The 20,707-nt window shown below is 42.9% G+C and overlaps 1 protein-coding gene and 1 pseudogene across 2 annotated transcripts; both read right to left on the reverse strand.

Moving 5' to 3' along the window:
* Nucleotides 1–7,646: 7,646 nt before the first annotated feature.
* LOC146498666 (NLR family CARD domain-containing protein 3-like) lies at nt 7,647–9,773 on the reverse strand (annotated as a pseudogene).
* Nucleotides 9,774–13,553: 3,780 nt separating this feature from the next.
* Nucleotides 13,554–20,524, reverse strand: selenoo2 (selenoprotein O2). Of its 2 annotated transcripts, XM_085138231.1 has the most exons (10): nt 19,993–20,524; nt 18,837–19,040; nt 18,550–18,727; nt 18,320–18,450; nt 17,920–18,197; nt 17,655–17,817; nt 17,051–17,236; nt 14,826–14,982; nt 14,406–14,597; nt 13,554–14,316 (listed from the first exon to the last, which is right to left on the reverse strand). In XM_085138231.1, exons 1-9 carry the CDS (start codon nt 20,424–20,426, stop codon nt 14,430–14,432), a joined length of 1,899 nt encoding a protein of 632 aa, XP_084994357.1. In that variant the 5' UTR covers nt 20,427–20,524; the 3' UTR covers nt 13,554–14,316; nt 14,406–14,429. The 2 variants fall into 2 exon arrangements, with proteins under 2 accessions (XP_084994357.1, XP_084994358.1); XM_085138232.1 differs by lacking the exons at nt 13,554–14,316; nt 14,406–14,597; nt 14,826–14,982 and adding exons at nt 14,989–15,491; nt 17,464–17,495 and having other exon boundaries at nt 17,684–17,817.
* Nucleotides 20,525–20,707: the final 183 nt, after the last annotated feature.

Raw genomic sequence — 20,707 nt, forward strand, 5'->3', positions numbered from 1 at the left:
CTGTTTTTCCCTTTTAAATACTTCTGAAAAGAAAACCTAATTTCTGCCGTTCAATAGGCTACTAAAATAATTTAAACTTTTTAACATTATGCAAAATTGCAAAACGCTAAGGTGTGTCTCTAATAAAACCTCTGTAATTTGCTCTGCTTCAATTCAGCAGCATCAGGTAATGTTCATTTGTTGATTAATGGTTTTCTTTCGGTTTTGATCTACTGCTGAATATTTTTATAAAATCGTTTTTCTGTTTTAGCCTCAGCTACGTTGACACAAAGGCATCTGCTGTGATGCTTACACCTTAGATAAAGTCTCGAAAGTGTCAGCTTTTTTTTTTAATAGTTATACAAATATGCAAATGTACTGATCTATGATCTGAATTATACTATTGACTGTCTGAGGCTAACAGTTACACAATCATACCAAAACTCTGTCCTGATAGTTTCCACTTTCTCTTTTGTATCACACATACTGAGAATATTCGGGATAAATGACCATGAAAACAATTTATTTATTCAGTTTAGAGGTTTACATATCATTATAATCACAGAGCCCGCTTCACTTGAATTGTCCACTTGATGGCGCAGTCACAATGCTTCGAACCATGAGTCGACCAATTGGGTGGAAAGCTTCAGTTCATCATGAGGCTTCATCTCACCATCACTAGCTTTTAGACATTAAATTAGGAACATTTTAACGTGATCAAACAATCAAATTACCTATAAACAAGGTCAATGAATGTGGCAATATGAATCATAATACCTAAATGTACAGAAATCTGCAGTTAACAGTTGGTTTAAAGAATAATGGATTGCATGCCCTGGGACAGACTGACAGAGGCGAGGCTGCCATATCGCACCATCGGCCCCTCTGGCCATCACCAGTAGGTGAAGAGTCTTGACCACGGACACAATACCGACAGTGTCCGAGCCGGGGCTTGAACCGGCAACCTTCTGATCATAAGGCGAACTACCAACTCTTGAGCCACGATTGCCCTAAATAGCAATGATAACTAGAAAGCAAAAATTTCAGAAGATATTTTAAGTGTGCCTATGCCGCTGCTAATCAGTGTAGTTTGCCATTCATACGGCTACAGAGAGCAAAACTCAGCAGAGCAGCCATTCTCCACCATGAACTATGGTAAAAACAAACACCGGTCGCGCCTCACAGATGACAGCTTACAGTTTTGTGTAAAGATGAGGTGACTTCATACAGCCCCGATTTGCAGACGCTGTACACAGAGGTTCATGAGCAGAAGTCCCATTGTACCACGGCAGACCCGACAATGTTTGCATGAACACGCTTTGTAGGATTACTTTATTGACCACTTTTCACACATGGTTGGTGTACCCACACAGCCGGCTGTAGCTTTTCATCTCACAGCCCGACACACACCAAAAAAACAGCAGAGAGAGCACAGACTTTACGCCTGAGAGGCGTGATTGCAGATTCCGCGGAGGTGGGTCCACCTCCCCTGCAGACCACGCCCCGCCACACACATCAAACACGTAAAATAAATATTTATGCACTTTTGCATTCACTTATTTGCATTCACTTATTTTTACACAGTGTTCTGAATGATTAACAATGGCCTACAGCCAATCTTGTGTATTATTATACAAACTTCGGTTGTAAGATTCAGATAACTATTTAATAAAAGGTAAATATTTTATATGAGAGTAAGAAAGAAAAGTATTTCTTTGTGCCCCCCCCCCCCTTTCCCTGTTAATGCTCTACCTGGCCCCCTGGCAAAAGCTTTGCTAGATCCGCCCCTGCACAGTTACCAGCTGTCAACTACACAGAAAAGGATATTTGTGTTATTCATCTCTCAGAAACAGTTCATAACTTCCCTTCAACTCATTCATGTCACCTGTTTTTCCATCACCAGTTCAGCTCTGATGATTCAGTAAGGACATCTCCTGGTTCCAACCAGCCGCCTTTACAGCTGTGGCTCCAGCAAACATCAGCTGATACTAGAAATTAATATCAAATAAATTCTAACAGCAGCTGATCAAGCTTAAACGTGCTGCTGTTGCTCAGCACGATAAACAAACAAGAGAGAAAAGCCCATCATTGATCAGTTTCATGATTGAAGTTGCAACAGGCGAGAGAATGACAGGGGACGACAGAATAAATCCAGCTGTGTGTCTTCTTCTGTTCTACCTCAAGTACGGGACAAACTGTGTTCCTTTTCAGCTCAATACGAAATGCGTAATATTTTCTCTGAATGCGGGATGATTCTGTTTGCACGGGACGGTTGGCAACTCTACTACCTAACCTTATGAATACAATAAAGTTCACCATCAGTAACACAGCACCCACCCAGCTGTATAGAAAGTCTGTCATGCTAGCTAGCGCGCAGTACGACTTATTGTAACTGACTGTAAAAAGTCAGCACAACGAAAATATACATAACGTCTTACCTGACATTCAGTTCACCGGACACTCATACCGGCAGCGTGAGAGAGAGAGGGGGGGGAGGGGAGAGGGGGGTGAAACGAGACAGAGAACCAGTGTTGCCAACTTAGCGACTTTGTCGCTATATTTAGCGAGTTTTCAGACCCCCTTAGCGACTCTTTTTCTAAAAAGCGACTAGCGACAAATCTGGCGACTTTTTCTGGTATTATTGGAGACTTATTTATGACGACTTTTTGACGTGAAAACGCGTAACGCTCTCTTTCTCAACAAGCAGCGGTGCTGCAGTGGGCGCCTCACCCGTGCCAAAGCGCTCACGGGTGGAGGATAGTCCTCCCCCAGCTGCTATCAGGGCAGGAGACGTTCACACCTGTGCGTCCAAACTGCAAATGAATCGCGCATGAGTTCTTCTTTTACTGTTAGGCTGTTTTGTGGATCACAAGGTTTAAAACTACTTATAAACACACACTCTCACACACAAAGTAACTCCACCAGAGTGCCAATTTCGGGTCACTTTTGCCAGTCCAGGCCTGGATAAAGGAGCAGGGTTGGAATTGTGACATTAAAAAACAATAATTGCTAAAATAAATTTAATTTGTAGTTCTAAATAAATTCTAACTGCATTTAGGACGTTTTTTACCCGTTTATGTCTCTTCCACAACGTTATTTTGTGGAAATGACATATGACATATGACATCATCGCCAAATGACATCATCACCTAATTATGCAAATTAGGTGATGATGTCATTTGGCGGCTTCTAGCGACTTTTAGGACAGCCAATAGCGATTTTCCTTACTAAGGAGTTGGCAACACTGCAGAGAACTCTCGGTGTAAGCCAGGCCCAGTCGCTCGGCAGCCGCCTCGCATCTCTCTTTTTCCCCATCTCCTTTCTGTCATACACCGGTGGCTAGCTGCCCTCTGTTGTAGCTCCGCGTTAGCCACCACCAAACAACTGAGTTATTTTTTCCACATCGAACAGCATCTGGACAATCCACCACCTTTCACTGTTTTTACCGTTACTAAAATTAATAAATGAATCACCAGCCCATATAAATGAAAAATAAGTCCAGCAGCCAACCAAGAGTAATCACGAAAGACTAGGGGGTGAAACGAGAGCGTGAGCCGGCCTGGGTGTCAGCCAAGCCGCGCTAGCCAGCTAGCCGGCTAGCTGCCATGCGGCGCTAGCAGTAACATCGTGAGAGAACTGTTGCTAATATGGGACTTCTTGATAAAACGAGCAGATATTTGAAGTTTACACAACTACATTCTCGCCTTAAAATATCTTAAAAGTTTATTTTGTGACCTAGAAACACGAATAAGAGGAATATAAAAACGAGGTGGCAGCCGCCATTGTTTCACTCGGTAGAGGCGTGCTATGAATTGTGGGATATGGAGTTTTCCACCAAGCATACGCCCTTGCGGTTACCGTAACTATTCAATGGTTCGTGCAACCTTAAAAATTCCAATAGTTCCTGAAAGCAGCGACGCTGTGCGCGCCGTTGATATTGTCGTCATTACGGTAATCCAAATACGGGTAGACCATTGACTGTAGAAAACTGTCACTATATATCAGCATTAACAGGACCTCAGTTTTGTGTTTCACAAAGCTGCTGATCTCAGACCTGCACAGCTTCCGTTTTAAACATTTGATGTACTCAGCTGCATGAAGAGCATATGAGATTTTCTCTAACACAATTAAATAAAACCTGATGAAGGTCAAAGGTCATCACTTGTATGTTGAACTACAAACTTGTCATCTGGAATTTTTTCACAGTTTTTTTTACACAGTGTGTTATTTACCATAAAGTAATTCAGAGTTATTCATACCAGAGTAACCAGAGAGGATCACATATTTTTAAATATATAACTTTATACAGGACTGAATATAATATCTTTATGTAAAAGTCCGGAGTCTCTGGGGAGTATCTGAGTATTTATAACATTACACAAACCAAAGGTCTCATCACAGTGTTGATGAAATGCTGGGTTTATCCATCTCCTGGGGCGGGCCTACGGAGGAGTGCTGAAGATTTCCCTGTGAGGGAGCTGCTGGTGAAGATCATGAGTCCTGCTTGATCAATGCCATGAGCTTCAGTCTTCCTGGTGTTTCTTAAATGATGCCTCTTACAGTAGGTCAACAGAACTTATGGCACAGGACAGCTGTGATGAAAGAAAGGAAAGAAGTTTCTCCAAACCTCTGGACCCAGGAAACTCAGCTTGGTCCTGATGGTCTCCCTCACTAGTTTCTCTCCAGGGTGAATGTAGCTATTGATATAATATGGACTCTATTATTAAATGAAAAGAACAAATTAGACTACACTACTGAAACGTTCTGCTGATGTTTTTAAAGTCTCCATGTTACCAGGCTGTAGAGGGCTCTGAAGATTTAAACAGTTTTAGATCCATTACACTCACAGTCTTATGTTAAAATCTCAAAGGACAGCATTATATTTTTGATATTAACAGTAACTCTGGGCCTCTGTAGAGTGTGCAGCTGATCTCATCGCTGTCTAAAAATGGATAAAAAAAAAACATAAGTGTTGAAGACTATTAAGAGTAGCAGGTGTGTAGCATCGCTAACTAGCTAGCAACAAGTCTCCAACACAGTGCGTATGCTAGCGGCTAATCTAACTAGCGAATTAACAACAGAGTGATTTTAGAACTATAAGATGATAAGCTGTGTGTCTTTTTTATAACAGTGACATGGTTGTATTTACCTTAATTAAACGAGTCGTCAGTCGCGGTAAACCAGCAAAAAAAACTGGAGCAGCCGGGCTAAGTAAAAAGTGTAGGGGGGCGTGTTTGCGGTCACGTCCAGCGGGTGTGTGGGCGGGAGCGTTACACAGTCGCTCCACCTCAAGTCGCTACTGCGCAGACTCTGGCTCCAAATTTGCAAGATGGCAGCCTCCACAAGCGGGGTATTTTGGCTTCCTTTTTGCACAATGGTAGGAGGCGGGGTCGCGTCGTCCATGTTTTCTACAGTCAATGTTTAAAACTACTTATAAACACACACTCTCACACACAAGTAACTCCACCAGAGTGCCAATTTCGGGTCACTTTTGCCGGATAAAGGAGCAGGGTTGGAATTGTGACATTAAAAAACAATAATTGCTAAAAGAATTTTAATTTGTAGTTCTAAATAAATTCGAACTGCATTTAAGACGTTTTTTACTCACTTTATGTCTCTTCCACGATGTTATTTCTCTCTCCAACAGCGTAGGTTACAATTACATTAGCATGACCAATTATGTCAATAGGGCTTTGGAGCGTGATGTCACGGGGCTGGGCGTGGAAAGGATTATGGCCTGATGTTCGGGGTCTAAGCGCAAGCGACGAAGGAGCGAAAGCACAGCCATGGTTTGTACTTGCTGTGTGGTCGGCTGCAATGTTCGATCTTACGATCGGCACGGGAATAAGCTTGGGTTGTCTTTTTATGCTTTCCCAAGCTGGAAGCAACATCAAGGAGCTAAGGACATAGAAAATACACGAGCCATTGCACACCTAAGAATCCATGTCGATCGAGTAATTGGCAGTTTGCGCAACAAGTTCAAAATGCTACATACCACCATGCCAATCCGTTCTCTTCTTCCAGGTGAGGGTGAAGACGTTACCTTTCTTGATAAAATTGTGCGGGTGTTTTATGTTTTGGTTAACATGTGCCCCAGTGTGGTAGTGAAACCAGACACACATGAGACTTGTTCTTGTTAATTAATGATTGTGAAAACTTTGAGTATGTCTCTGAAGAAATAGTACTAGGAAAACCTTTTTTGTTATGTGTAATTGTATGAACACACTGACATTACATTATGTAACCATTTCTGTATCTGTATACTATAATTGACAGTTTATCATCGCTTTGAACTCTGTGTTTCACTAAAATGACATTATAATAAAAGCCAGGTAACGACAAAGATCTGCATTTGACGCTTTATTTTACACTTTGACAATTGTTACAAAATAGCCAAATCTTGCACCCAGCCGTTTGTAAATTGTATGTGCGCCTCCAGTGACTTGTAATTACGAAACTGGTTCGCTGTGTAGGCGCTTACTCCACAAACAAGATACGTGAAGATATCGGGGTAGGACACTGGCGGTAAGTCGTCTGGGTTTTTACTCCACTGCCGTATTTCATATGGGTCCAGATTTTCGATGCACACTATTTTTTTCAAGTACCGCTGCTTCGCCTCTGGACGCAATCGGTCTCTATACCGTCCGTTTTCTTTGGAGCTGCTTTTAAGCATGATTCTTGTTGTCGTCATTCCAACACAGTGTCTGTTTTGATTCGTAGACCCCGAACATGGCGCCGCGCTCCCACAATGCATTGCGGTGTGACGTCAACTCCAAAGCCCTATTAGGCGATGACGTCATTTGGCGACTTCTAGCGACTTTTAGGACAGCCAATAGCGATTTTCCTTACTGAGGAGTTCGCAACACTGCCTGAGTGATTCGCTTACGCTTACGATTCAGCACAGGATGGAGGGGTTAGTGAGTCCTGAGTGATTCGCTTACGCTTACGATTCAGCACAGGATGGAGGGGTTAGTGAGTCCTGAGTGATTCGCTTACGCTTACGATTCAGCACAGGATGGAGAGGTTAGTGAGTCCTTGAGTGATTCGCTTACGCTTACGATTCAGCACAGGATGGAGGGGATAGTGAGTCCTGAGTGATTCGCTTACGCTTACGATTCAGCACAGGATGGAGGGGTTAGTGAGTCCTGAGTGATTCGTTCGCTCTATGATTCAGCACAGGATGGAGGGGTTAGTGAGTCCTGAGTGATTCGCTTACCCTACGATTGAGCACAGGAGGGAGGGGGTGAGTAGCTGAAATGTGCTGTTAGCATGTTAGCAGAGCGATGGTACTGTGAACCAAGGAGCTATTGTCTTGATGTGAGCTTCTACTCAGGGTTTTTTCTTCCAGTTCAGAGCAGAAATTTTTTTGTTAAGATACTGGATGTTGTGTTTTTCTCCACAATTTTAATTATAAGCTAGATATATTGCTGCTAACAGCAAGAGGGATGAGTCAGTGAGTCGGTTGGGCTTGTGAATCATGATTCATGAGTCAGTAAAGTGATTCTCGAGTATTGAACAATTCGTTCATGATTCGCGCATCACTACTCATGAGAGCAAACAGCAAACTCAGACCACAAGTCCTCTGGCCAGAAGAAGAAAGGTTTCTGTTCTGTTTTCAGAGACATGTTGTGCATCGTATAATTTCTTAAACACTGCTAACAAAACCTCTAACTCTTCAGTTTGCAATGTGGAGTCCTTAATCCGGCAGAAAGCAACTTCACCCCCGAATCCTTCAGCTTGTTCTCACTTAGGTCTAGAGCTGTTAAATGAGAGGAGGTTGAGCTAAGTGCAGAAGCCAAAGCTTCACAGCAGTTTTCCATGAGGTTGCAATGATTTAGCCTGAAAGAGAAAAGCATGTTTTATCCTTGTTAAATTTTGTACAAGAAAGTAATCATGCAAAGATCAAAGAATGTTTGCATTGTTACATAGAAATTCAGTTTGTCTGAGGGTTGGAGAATGACTGAAACTAACAATATCGTCTTGTGGCTAAACTTACAGAGCATGTTTGGAGGAAGTAATTACTGTCAGCAGCTTCACCATTCCCTCCTCTGATTTTATGTACTTCTTTAAGTCAAACTCTTCCTCAGTTGTCTCTGATGTCATCAGCTCAAACGTAAGAGCTGACTACTGAGCTGGAGACATCTTTTTGGCATCAAGCCTCCCAGAGCTCACAAAACTTTGAACCTCCTGCACTAAAGCTTGCTTCTTGAGCTCACTCAGACAGTGGAACAAGTTGAGGTTGGCTTCTGCTTCTTCACTGATCTTTTCCTTGATGAACTGGATTATTCTTGATACATCTTCCTCTCCTTCTACATCCAAATCCAGTATTTTACAGAGAAGCTCCTGGTTTGATTTCAGCGAGAGTCCCAGAAGGAAGCGAAGAAAGACGTCCCAATGGCCCTCTGTACAAGGTATTTTATGAAAATTGAATACAGACTTGTATTGCCATCTTGTGTAAATCCGTTTCAGGTATCAAAGAAAAACATTTTCCTTTCTTTTCATGTACAAGTAATGGGCATACACAGCTGCTAAAAATTCCTGGATGGTCAAGTGTACAAAGCTAAAAACTTCTCGTCTGTTTCCTCCCTCCATTACGAAGATCTCTGTGCAAACCCCTGAGTAGATGGTTGCCTCCTTGACATGTATGCCACATTCTTTCAAGTCAGCCTCATAGAAGACTGATCTTCCTTTCTCCAGCTGACGGAACGCAAGTTCTGCAAACTTCAATAGGACATTGTTACTTTTCAATGGATAGTGTCCTTTAACCATTCGGTCCGTCTGGCAGATTAGGAGATATGCATACATCTCAGTGAGAGTGTTGGGTATAACTCCTGTCATATTTTTGCGGACCATTTTCTTCATCACAGTAACAGTGATCCAGCAGAAAACTGGTATTTGACACATGATGTATAGGCTTCTTGATGATTTTACATGGTTGATGACCCTGAGGGCAAGGCTATCATCATGTAAACTTCTCTTAAAGTATTCTTCCCTCTGGTCATTACCAAAGCCCTTCACCTCTGTCCACTGGTGGATGTGCTTTCAAGGGATACAGTGGGCTGCCGCAGGTCTGGAGGTAACCCAGATGAGTGCATTGCCAAGCAAATCTCCAGTGATGAGGTTTGTGATGAGCACATCGAGTGGGGCCGTCTCATCCATCAAGACCTTGTTGTGTTTAAAATGCAAGGGGAGAAGAGTCTCATCGAGGCCATCAAAGATGAAGAGAACTTTGCTGTTTTCTTCCAGCTTCTCAAGAGGTTTCGTCTCTGGAAAGAACTGATGGATACGTTGCATTAGGCTGTAGTCGTTCTTACCTATAGTGGTATTTATTTCACGGAAAGAGCAAGGTGATGTCCTGATTTTCTACTCCTTCTGCCCAGCTTAGTGTAAACTTCTGAGCACAGACTGTTTTTTCCCATTCCAGGAATACCCAAGGTAAGAACTGTTCTGATTCGCTTATTTTGATTGGGTTTGGGTTTGAAAATATTGATAGCTTTGATGGATTTTGATGGAGCCTTTGCTGTCTGACCTCATGCTCATCACTGAAGCTTCCCCGGGCTCCTTCAATCATGTGCAGCTCCGTGTAGATTTTCTTTAGGTAAACTGTTTCCCCCTCATCTGCATTCCCCTCATTAATGTTTTGATACTTTTCCTTCAGAGTTGATTTCAGTTTTTCTTGGATTGTGTGATGGCCAACTTCTGCTCAAAGAATAAATGAAAAACCTTGCTGATATGGCTAACTCAGATGAAGAAAATGGCGAGGGGGCCAATCTCGAATCTTTGCAAGAGGGCATTAAAAATATCAGCCAACAAATCTTTGACCTCCGGACGGAGATGAAAGCTGACTTCAACGCATTCAAAGAAGACTTCAGGTGTGAGTTGAAAGACGACCTAAAGAAATTCAAAGAAGACACAAACCAACAGCTCTCGGCTAACAAGCTAGTGGTCCAAGAATATGGCGAGAAACTCGAGGAAGCCGAAACACGAGTGGCGGGGCTTGAAAGCTGGCCAGCGGTGGCCTATGACGCGCTGAGACAATCACTAATGGAGCAGAGGAAACTAACCAAAAGGCTAGAAGACCTTCCGTCTAGATCGAGAAGAAATAACCTGCGAATCTACAGAGTCCCCGAAGGAGAAGAGGGCAGCTTGGTAATGAGCTTTGTTGAAAATGTGATCAGAAGAGAGAGGCTAATACCTGATGGCACTGACCCACAAATACAACGGGCTCACCGATCCCTTGGTCCTAAGCCAGGTGCTGATGCCGCTTCCCGTTCCATTGTCGTCTGTTTTCTTCAGTTCAAAACAAAGGAAACCGTCCTCAGAAACGCATGGCAGAAGAAGATCCTCGTCAAAGACAAACCCATCGGTTTCAACCATGATTACACTGCTACGGTAGTACAACAGCGCCGTGCATATAGAGAAGTGAAAAGCGCTCTTAAACAAAAGGGCGTACGATTCCAATCTCCGTTCACAAAACTCCGGATCCACTGGGACACGGGCCCTCAATAGTACCACAGTCCGGCGGAAGCGGTACGAGAGATGCAGCGGAGGGGATTTACGGTGGAGGAGCCATGCAAAAGAGGAGGACTCGACCCTACGTCTCTACTAGAGCAACTGGAGCAAGCGTCACCATGGCAACCCGTGACTCGGAGAAGCAACAGCGGAGCCATTCAGAGAGTGCGCGACAAACTACAAGAGTTCCAACGCAGAACAACTTGACTTCAGAGAAGGGTTTGACTTTATAGAAACTATTTCGGTGTGGGGGCAGAAAAACATTTCAAATGTGTATCTGCCTTTCCTCAATAATGAATATGTTCTTTATGGTTCTAGTTGTTTATAATCGTTCTACCTTGAGGTAGCCAACAACTTAAGATAGGATGAGTGTGACTCAGATCGGAGTTCTCACTGATTCTAAGAGAGGGCCCTCACTTTCGGTGTGGCTCTCCCTCTCATCATTGTGTGGGGGTGTGTTATTTACCTCATATTGAGAGTCATATTGCAATGTTGTTCGAGTTTTGAATTCTACAGTTCTCTTTAATTGTTCATCTAATTGTCCTACCGTGTTTTGGTTTAGGTTTTGTTTGTTTTCGAGGTCAATGGTGGAGGATCATTTTACTTATACAACAGTATACTATGTCACAGTGTTTGGAATTGATGTCACTTAATGTTAACGGCCTGGGAAATCCAATTAAAAGAGCCAGAGTATTAACAAAAATTTAAAAAGAAAGTAAGGATATAATCTTTCTGCAGGAAACCCATTTGTCACCACAAGAGAACGAAAAATTAAAGAAACTTGGATATAGAAAAACATATTATAGCTCCCATATCAACAGCCATAAAAGAGGGGTGGCCATTCTTATGGCGAACAATTTGTCATTCGAACTCTTTAAAGAAATAAAAGATAAAGAAGGACGGTACATCATTGAAAAGGGCAAAACCTTAAATAGTGTCTTGACTTTTGTCTGTATATATGTCTGTGAAGGTTCTCAGTCATCCAAGTCATCGTAGTCAAAGGAGCTTGCAAAGAAAAGCGTCTGGACTTCTTTAAGTTACTTGAAGACGTTTCACCTCTCATCCGAGAAGCTTCTTCAGTTCTAAGGTCAAATGGTGGAGAGTCCCAGATATAAACCTAGTGGGAGTTTCCCCCCACAGAGGGACAAAAGGACCCCCTGATGATCCTCTAATCGCCTGAGCCAAGGTGTGGACCTGGGTGTGGGTCCCAATCAGCCAGAGTTTCGGGTGAGTTCATTGTGAAACCTGGCCCCACCTTATCATGCGAATTCCTGAGGTCAGATGACCCAGGATGTGAGTGGGTGTCTGACTCACATCAGACACCCACTGTTCTATTGTTCTATTTATTTTGACAGGATATATTTTTATGGAGAGCAAAATATTTAAAGTTAAAGTTTATTTTTTAAAGTTTATTTAATCTGGAATAATATTCCTGTCTGTTTTTGTTCATATTTATGTTTAAAAAACATTGTTTTAGTGTGTTCAATAAATGTTTATCTTGTTTGGCCCGCGACCTAAAGTGTGCCTTGAGTTTTGGCCCCCTGTGCAATTGAATTTGACACCCCTGTCCTAGAGTATTTAAAAGTAGAATAGGAGGGAGAGCCTTCCGTTTTCAGGCCCCTCTTCTGTGGAACCAGCTTCGTTTGGATTCGGGAGACAGACAGTATCTCTGCTTTTAAGATTAGGCTTCAAACTTTCCTTTTTGCTAAAGCATATAGTTAGGGCTGGATCAGGTGACCCTGAATCCTCCCTTAGTTATGCTGCAATTTCCATCATCTATTGAGTAATTCTTATTCAGTCGCCTTTCCTATTCACTACCCATTTACACACCTCTCTGGACTTAATCATTAGTTCTTAATCTCTGGCTCTCATCCACAGCATGCCTTTCATCCGGTCTTCCTTCTCTCACCCCAACCGGTCGCAGCAGATGGCCGCTCCTTACTGAGCATGGTTCTGCCGGAGGTTATGCTACAATAGGCGTAGGCTGCTGGGGGATTCCCATGATGCATTAAGTTTTTCCTTTTCAGTCACCTTTTTCACTCACTTTGTGTTAATAGACCTCTCTGCATTGAATGGTACTTGTTATTAATCTCTGTCTCTCTTCCACAGCATGTCTTTATCCTGTCTTCCTTCTCTCACCCCCAACCAGATGGCCCCGCCCCTCCCTGAGCCTGGTTCTGCTGGAGGTTTCTTCTTGTTAAAAGGGAGTTTTTCCTTCCCACTGTCGCCAAAGCACTTACTCATAGGGGGTCATATGATTGTTGGGTTTTTGTCTGTATCTATTATTGCAGGGTCTACCTTATAATATAAAGTGCCTTGGGGCGACTGTTGTTGTAATTTGGCGGCATATAAATAAAATTCAATTCAATTCAATTCAATTGAGTTTGTGTGTGTGTGATTAGTCCCAGCTGTGTTTCCCTCCTGGTCCTCATTCCCTCATTACCCCTTTGTGTATTTAGTCCTCTGTCTTCCTCTGTTTGTTGTCGGTTTGTCTGCTTCACTTTCCAGGTTCCATGAACTTCCATGTTTCATGTAGTGTTTTGTGTTTTAGCTTTTAGTTTAGGTTTTGTTAGTTCCCGTCATGCCTTTGGTTTGTAATGTTTTGTGCAGCCCTAAATGAAGGGTAGCTTTTTGTTAATATCTCTCTCCATTTAGGGGTCTGCATGACAGCTACTTTTTACTTAGGTTTAGGTAGTAATACATGTTGTATTATTATTATTTTAGCTATGCTTGCGGTTATTTTTACATTTCTCTTATATAAATATGATTAAATAAATCCTACTTTATTGAAAAACTGGCTATACTATGATTTGATGACTGGAACAGGAACTCCCTTTATCTACTTGTTGTGCTCCATTATCCCTAGAATCTAGGGATCTCAAAGTGCTCGAGGGCTGGTGTCCTGCAACTTTTCCATGTGTCCCTGTTGCAGCACTCCTGAATATAATTGGTAGGGTCATTAGCAAGACTCAATAGAACTTCACTGCATGCTGAGGTGGCAATTTAGTCATTTGATTCATGTTACAGCAGCACATAAGTGAATGAACATGCTGCAATAAAAGTACTTTACAATTTACTTGAGTAGGGTTAGGGGTTGCCACTTCAGCATGCAGTCAGGTTCTATACTCTTGCTAATGACCTAATTTTATTCAGAGGTTTTGCAACATGAAAACACATGAAAAAGTTGCAGGACACCAGCCCTCAAGGATTGGACTTTGAGACCCCAGCCCTAGATGGTATGTAACTAAAATCACACTGGCTTTCTTACTAACGGTCATCTATCTGTATTGCTATTACTATTTTTGAGTAAATGTAAGACATGTACATGATTATAGTGAACAAATGATAAAAAATAAACACATTTGAGAAATTACAAAATAATGAGGAATGAAATGCTGTAAAGTATACAGGCTATTATTTGCAAATGATTTATTGGGACTTTAATTAACAGGTCTAAAATCATGTTATTTAACAAACAATATATTGCTATTAACTAATACCCACAAATTCTCACATGCTTATGCCACTAATTATATCATGTTCAGCAGTTTAAACTTCTTAATTTTGTTACTATTACAGCTATATCCTGATGTTCATTTGTGTTTCAAGCCCAGGCAGATCATTGTGTGACTGGTAGCCTGAGCCATCATACTTCATCAGCAGTGACATTTCTGTTTGTCTATTTTTTACTCTTTTCATCAGACACATTTGCACACTGAAATAAAAGCGTGTGATCACACAAATACCAAACTAAATGCACAACAATGAACACCAGAACACAGAGGACTGCATCACATCCTCCCAACAGGAAGCAGGAAATAAAGTCTGAGGAGAAAATGGAAAATAAGTGAGTTGTTGATAACAAAATGGCAACAACAGATATCATTTGCTTGTAAAATTGCTGTCCTACAGACCTTCCTCCACCTGCTTGGGAGGTTTTACGAGGATCATGTGACACAAAGTGTTTGTGCCCAGGCTGGAGGCTTCCCGTCATATGCAACATCCAGCTCCGCCCCACTGTGCTCCATCTCACCACATCCATCAGGTCCAAACAAAGTTTCAGGATCAGAATATGGTTTCTCGAGAACTTTGAGAACCCTAACAATCTGCAGGACACATTGACAATAACCTTTAAATGACCTGTAACTGGAGGTACAATAAGTTCACTCAAAGAAATGAAACAGCTGCTAGACATGCAACAAGGCAGGTGATGACTGAAACATGTTTTTCTCCACCTAGTGACGGACTAATGCTGAGGTAAACAAGCACTTCAATGAGAAATTCACACTCCTTAAGGACTACATTAAAGTTTCATGAAAAAAATGTTGCCTAACCTCAGAGAAGTCTCCTTTTTCTGCAGCTTGAATTGCATTCTGAGCAATGTAATTGCGTAAGACCACACGGGGGTTGATGCCGTTCATCACTTTGAGTCGCTCCTTTATGATAACAGGTAAGTCACTTGTGCTATCACACTCCCGTCCTAAACGCATCCTGAGATTTAAACACATAAAAATGCAAGATGGTAGAAAAATGATGGGGGGTAAAACAGATATTCCTGCTGATTCATACAATCTGAAACATGAAATCAGCATGAATAGATATTTAGCTAGGCAGCACTGTGGTGCGGTGTTTGCATGTACTATTTATACGTGGCTTCTTTCCGGTACTTTAGCTTCCTTTCATGGTCCCAAGGCGTACATGTTTGGTTAAACTGGCAATTCTAAATTTCCCTTAGGTGTGAATGTGAGCCCAGGTGGTTGCCAGTCTCTCTGTGTGAGCTCTGCAACAGACTGGAAACCTGTTCAGGATGTACTCAGCCTTTCACAGCTCCAGCCACCTTACAGCCCTGAACTGGATAAGCAGAAAAAGCTTTTTGTTTCATATTGGATGGATGGATAGATAGATATATAGATCACGGCCTTGCTGTATTGGTCCATTTGATCGACCTTTGTTGTTATTATTTATTTTATTTTCAGTTGTTACAAACAGGACAGACATGTCTGGGGGATAGGAAAGGGAGAAAGAAAGATGAAGGAAAAGAAAAACAGAGGGGAAGAGGGACAGTGAGAAAGGACACTTAAAAAGAAAAAAAAATCTCCCGGATCACCTGTTGAGAGAAAAAAAGACAGAAAACATGCAAAAAAAAGAAAAAAGAAAAAAAAAAAGAGCGCAACATAATAAACACAACACCATCGCATTAATCTAGCTAAGTGTAAATAACAGTAAATACTAAATATTGAATATTGTTTTGCAGCACGCAGGACCAACAGCACAATGTGCTTTGAGGTAGCAGCCAAGAAAGGTGTATTTTGTGTCTATGAACAGTGCACACCCGTGTGCACACCTGTGTGGATGACCGCGCTTGTATTCAAAAGGTTTCTCCATGTGATGATCTGCTAGAGAGTGTAGGGAGACATAGCCCCGTCCCCCAGGGCATCAAGCAGGCATGGAGGAGATCCAGCCAGTATATACCTGAGCAGCCAGCCCCGGACACCAAGAACCACCAACGCACCGACGCCTGAGGGCATCAGCAACCAGCAGGGAGTGTGGTGAGGGGAGATAGGCCTCCATACTTTGGAGGGCCTGAGATGTTCCCAGAGAGGTGGCGTCTGAGACCTGACCTGACATATAGATGCAGACAAACAGGCACACACAGACACAAACGTGCATTCCCACCCTCATGCACACATATACAAACACTCGGCACTCACCCAACATAAAAACAGACACAAATACATATTGCACACACAATCACACTCCCCAAACATACTCTATACCCCAGGTCCAGGTACCCTCGCCCCCAGAGGGGGAAACCACACCCAGGAGACCCAGGAGGTGTTACCCTTTCCCCTGGGGTGGAGGCAAGCAGACTGCCCCCAGCTCCGCAGCAGCAGGGAGGCCCCACATCCCAGACCCCAATCGGACGGCTAACACCTTCTCCCAGCCCATCTGCCCCAATGGATAACAGAGAACGCGGGTGTGTGAAGATGTGTGCTGCCCACTATATAAAATGAGTTTGATGTGGGGCAGCAGTCCCCAACCCCCAAGCCATGGACCGGTACTGGTCCGTGAGTCGTTTGGTACTGGGCCATGAAAGTTGAGGCTCAGGTGTAAAATTCATGGTTTTTATCGGTTTTTAGTGTTTTTTTTAATCGTTTTTATTGTTAACTCGGTTTCCCTGGGTCTTTTCCCGTGTGTTATGAAAAAAATCTTCTTTCTTTTTGGTTTTATTTTGTTGTATTTATCCGCTACACCTTAAAGGCCGGTCCGTGAAAATATTGTCGAACATAAACTGGTCCATGGTGCAAAAAAGGTTAGAGACCGCTGATGTAGAGTACAACAATTATTCTTTTGTTTTGCATCTTCTTTTCAGTTTTTCTGGCAAACATTCGTCAGCGATGCTATTCCAACAAATCAGAGTGCAACACAATCAATCACAAGTACCCTCAGTGCTCTTGCAGATTGGGGGATCTAGGGACCAAATAAGCTTTTCAATTAATGTGCTGCACCAGCCGCTTTTGTAGAAGCCATAAAAAAAATTCTGGCTTTCTTTTCATACCTGTATCGGCCAATCCAGTGGATCCAGTCATCACGTTGCTTCCTTTTAAGGTCATCTTGGTTGGTCTCGACGAGCTCCTTGAGTCGGCCCAATAATTCAAGTTGTTCGGTCATACCTGGGCTGTCTGCCACCATCCCAAACATGAGTGGATTGGTTTGTGCCAGAGACAGGATCATTGCCAGTTCACTAAAAAGAGACATGGTTATGTTTAAAGTTCATTTTAACCCTGGAGAACCCATGGGGTCAATTTTGACCCCATGGTTTCCCTAGAAAACCAATGGGGCCGGCTCTGACCCCATGGGTTCTCCAGGGTTAAGTCCACCTCTAGTGCTTCTTGGTTTTTCCATATATACATATTAGAGTCTTCCACAATATACCCATTTAAAATACCAGAAAGCTTAAATTTAACTTACAGATTATCCTGGTAAGATTGGCTCCCAAATTGCTAGCATATAAAAAGAAAAACAGATGTAACGATTTGAAACTACAGTGGTAAGCAAGGATTCGAGTAGCATTGGGAGTATATGGTGGGCAATTGGCAGAACTTGTATACATGTTCTGGTTGTTCTATGAAAAGAACATCAGCCACCATACACCCCCTCACCGATCTTCCATTGTTGGCTTATTAGCCACCTTTAGCTCCTCAATAGAGGCACACTGCTCTAGGATGAGGTCCACCACTGAGCCCACAGTGGCTCTCTCACTATCGCCCTCTTCAGGCCAGGGGACACGACTCAGCAAGCGGAAGGTGTTTGTGAAATCGGCACCTGGAAGGCATAATACCAAAGCACAATGGTGACAGAGGGAGAGGGAGAGGACATATAGGTGGTTTAATGATTAGGCTTCCAAGAATCTTTTTTTTTTTTTACCTGTGCTGTGCATGACACGCAACAGATCTGATACAAGCTCTCGGTCCTCTACCTCTTCTATTCTTACAAGGCCCAGCTTTTTCCTCATGATAGATAGGTAGAACGCCTTATACGTGGGCATGAATTCATCCAGGACGGCTCCTGCCTCTGCTGGATCAAGCTCAGAGCCCAACGCCTCAGCTAGGCGAGCCAGGTTCCAGCGGCACACAGATGGCTGTGATTGGTACGAGTAGCGCCTCTTTTTGTCTGAGGCATTGCTGACAAAGTCTGGATCAAATCTGAAACACAGAAAGACGGTCATCATGTATCATATAATACAAGCACAGAATGTAATTTTCAGTTACTATGTCTCCAAACACTGCATAGTTAGACTGTAAGGCTTCTACTTCCCGCTGCATACCTCTCCATGAAGCCAAAGGGGCCATAGTCCAGGGTAAGACCCAGGATGCTCATGTTGTCTGTGTTAAGGACACCATGGCAAAAGCCAACACACTGCCACTGGGCCACTAGCCTAGCAGTTCGCGTCATCACCTGAAAATAAACAAGTAGAAACTGAAAACTGACACACCAGCATGGAATGAATCAACCTAAATGGAGAGTAAAACACGTGAAATTTTTGTTAGTTCTCACCTCTCTGAAAAAAGCCAAATTCCTGTCTTTCCGGATGCTGTGAGCCTGCTGAATTTGAGGATAAAAAGTGTCACCAATATAATCCAGCAGCTGAGCACGGATATCATCCCGCCCGGCACTGGGACCCTGCAGACCTGAGAATTCATCTCGGCCCAGAAAGATTTCAAAAGAGCCAAACCTTCAAAAAAGAAAAAAAAAAGAGAGAAAGAGCCATGATAGCATCCGTTTTTTTAAAAACACCATTATTACTTATATTTTTCTCTCTATACTGCTTCCTGTGTGGCAACCTGATGAATGTAGGAGCAACACGAAGGACAACTGAGCAGCGCTCAAGAATGCATTGACCATTGTTGAGTGGATCTCTGCTGACATAAAGGTCAGAGGTGACAAGGGATGCTGCACGAGTGCTGGGTATCCCTAAGGCAGCCATGGCCTCGCTGCAAAGGAACTCTCTGATGCTGGAGCGCAGCACCTTCCTGCCATCGCCGTCTCTGAGAAAATCCAAATATATATGTCAGATTATTCAGCTCTCAGTAACCGTCAAGTGGCCAAGCTATTTTAGCAACTCAAACAAAGGCTGAGATAATTTATGATCAATTCCAATCAAGTCATAATACTAGCACAATTCTTATAATCTGAGAGGGGTTTTCCCCCTTAACTTCAGCTGCATCCAATGGTCCTTAAAGCAGATTTTTTTTAAGCTAACTTCATCCACTGGGAAGCCATGGGAAAAAGGTTTTTCTTCGAGTGCTAGAAATGTGGTTAGGAAAGATTGAAAAACTACATCCTTTCGTTATTTATTTGCTGATTTATTTTTAATTTGAAGAAAACCTTTTCAAAAGCTCTTTACCCCCAGGTCAGTGTGAAAATAATAATAAATAATGGATTAAGACTGCTGAATTATAGCTACTTTCTTTCTTTTAGTTGACAGTCAGATGTTTGCTGTGCATATAACACTTTTGGAATAGTATGATATTTTGGACCTCTGTTAGAGGAAACTTTCTCTGCTTAACCTCCTTAACTTTTAATTGAACACCCCTACACTAATCAAATAAGGTGGAGAGGATGGATGCGTTTATTTGTACCAGGCACACAGCTATTGAGCAGCGTTTAATGTGTGCCAGGCAGTTAATCTCTTAAGCAGCTCTGCCCGGGTGAACGCTTTCACGTGAGCTATACTAATGTTTGCTATGTCACTTACTGAAGTGACCCTATTTATCATTTAGCAAGAAGAAAAACGGTCCCGGATGTATAAATATCAACTTTGTCCATGAGATGAGTCTGTATAATGTTTGAAAACTGAGATTATTCACGTGTTCATTGACCTCCTAAGACCTGAACTCTTGTAGAGCAAAATTTAGTATTTTGGTCTAGACAACCCAAAACGTGGTGTCCACATATGTGGACGCCAGGTCCTAGGAGGTTAAGGGAAGCAAACAATACCTGGAGTAAGGTGTGACTCCTGCGCCTTTCACCTGAGCCTCCCATCTCCCGTGTGCACAAGACTCCACTTCACCGAGATACATCACAGCCCCATCTCCGAGCTGACCCGCAAACAGCCCGAACTGGTGCCCGCAGTAGCAGTGCGCCGCTGGCTCGGAGCCCGGCAACAGCCTGGAGCCGCTCAAATACTCCGGACCCAGAGGATCGCTGAGCACCTCCTGCGCACTCAGGCCCAGTAGAGAGAGTGCTGACTGTGATAGTGCCACAAAAACAGGTCGGACCAGCGGTTGGAGAGCCCGAATTCGGGAGAAACAAGCCTCTGGCACCACCCGAGACCCGGGTTGGTCCGAGTCATCTATTGGTAGTTTTTTCAATACGGTGTTATTGAAAGGTAAGCGCCCGAGAGCCGACGGGACACACTCAGCAGACTCCATGAAGACGTCGTGCGGCTTAATATGAGCCAGTCGTTCATAATCACAGCTGTGTGGTGGTGTGTGGGACTTTGTAATGTCAACGAGTGTGAAATAGGCCCAAGGATTCAGTTGTATGAGGTCTAAATTATGTGTATGAAAATATTAAGTTTAGAAATATAATAATTTGTCATCAGTGTTATTTGGAAAAAAAGGGGTGGGGGGCAAAAGAAGTTTATTTGGGGGAACATAGGACGTGATACAAAGAATCTCCAGCAGATGGCGGTAACAAGACGAAGAATGTA

Source organism: Neolamprologus multifasciatus, chromosome 17 (genome assembly GCF_963576455.1).
Source record: "Neolamprologus multifasciatus chromosome 17, fNeoMul1.2, whole genome shotgun sequence".
Lineage (NCBI taxonomy): Eukaryota > Metazoa > Chordata > Actinopteri > Cichliformes > Cichlidae > Neolamprologus > Neolamprologus multifasciatus.

Bases quoted from the DNA above. Each gene is read 5' to 3' on its own strand.
- selenoo2 (XM_085138232.1), bottom strand. From the start codon at position 20,426: ATGGAGTCTGCTGAGTGTGTCCCGTCGGCTCTCGGGCGCTTACCTTTC. The intron at 17,237-17,463 runs GTAAGTTAAATT...GTCTCTTTTTAG, and splicing joins CAATCTTACCAGGATAATCT to TGAACTGGCAATGATCCTGT. The intron at 15,492-17,050 runs GTATGAAAAGAA...CCTATCCCCCAG, and splicing joins CACTGGATTGGCCGATACAG to ACATGTCTGTCCTGTTTGTA.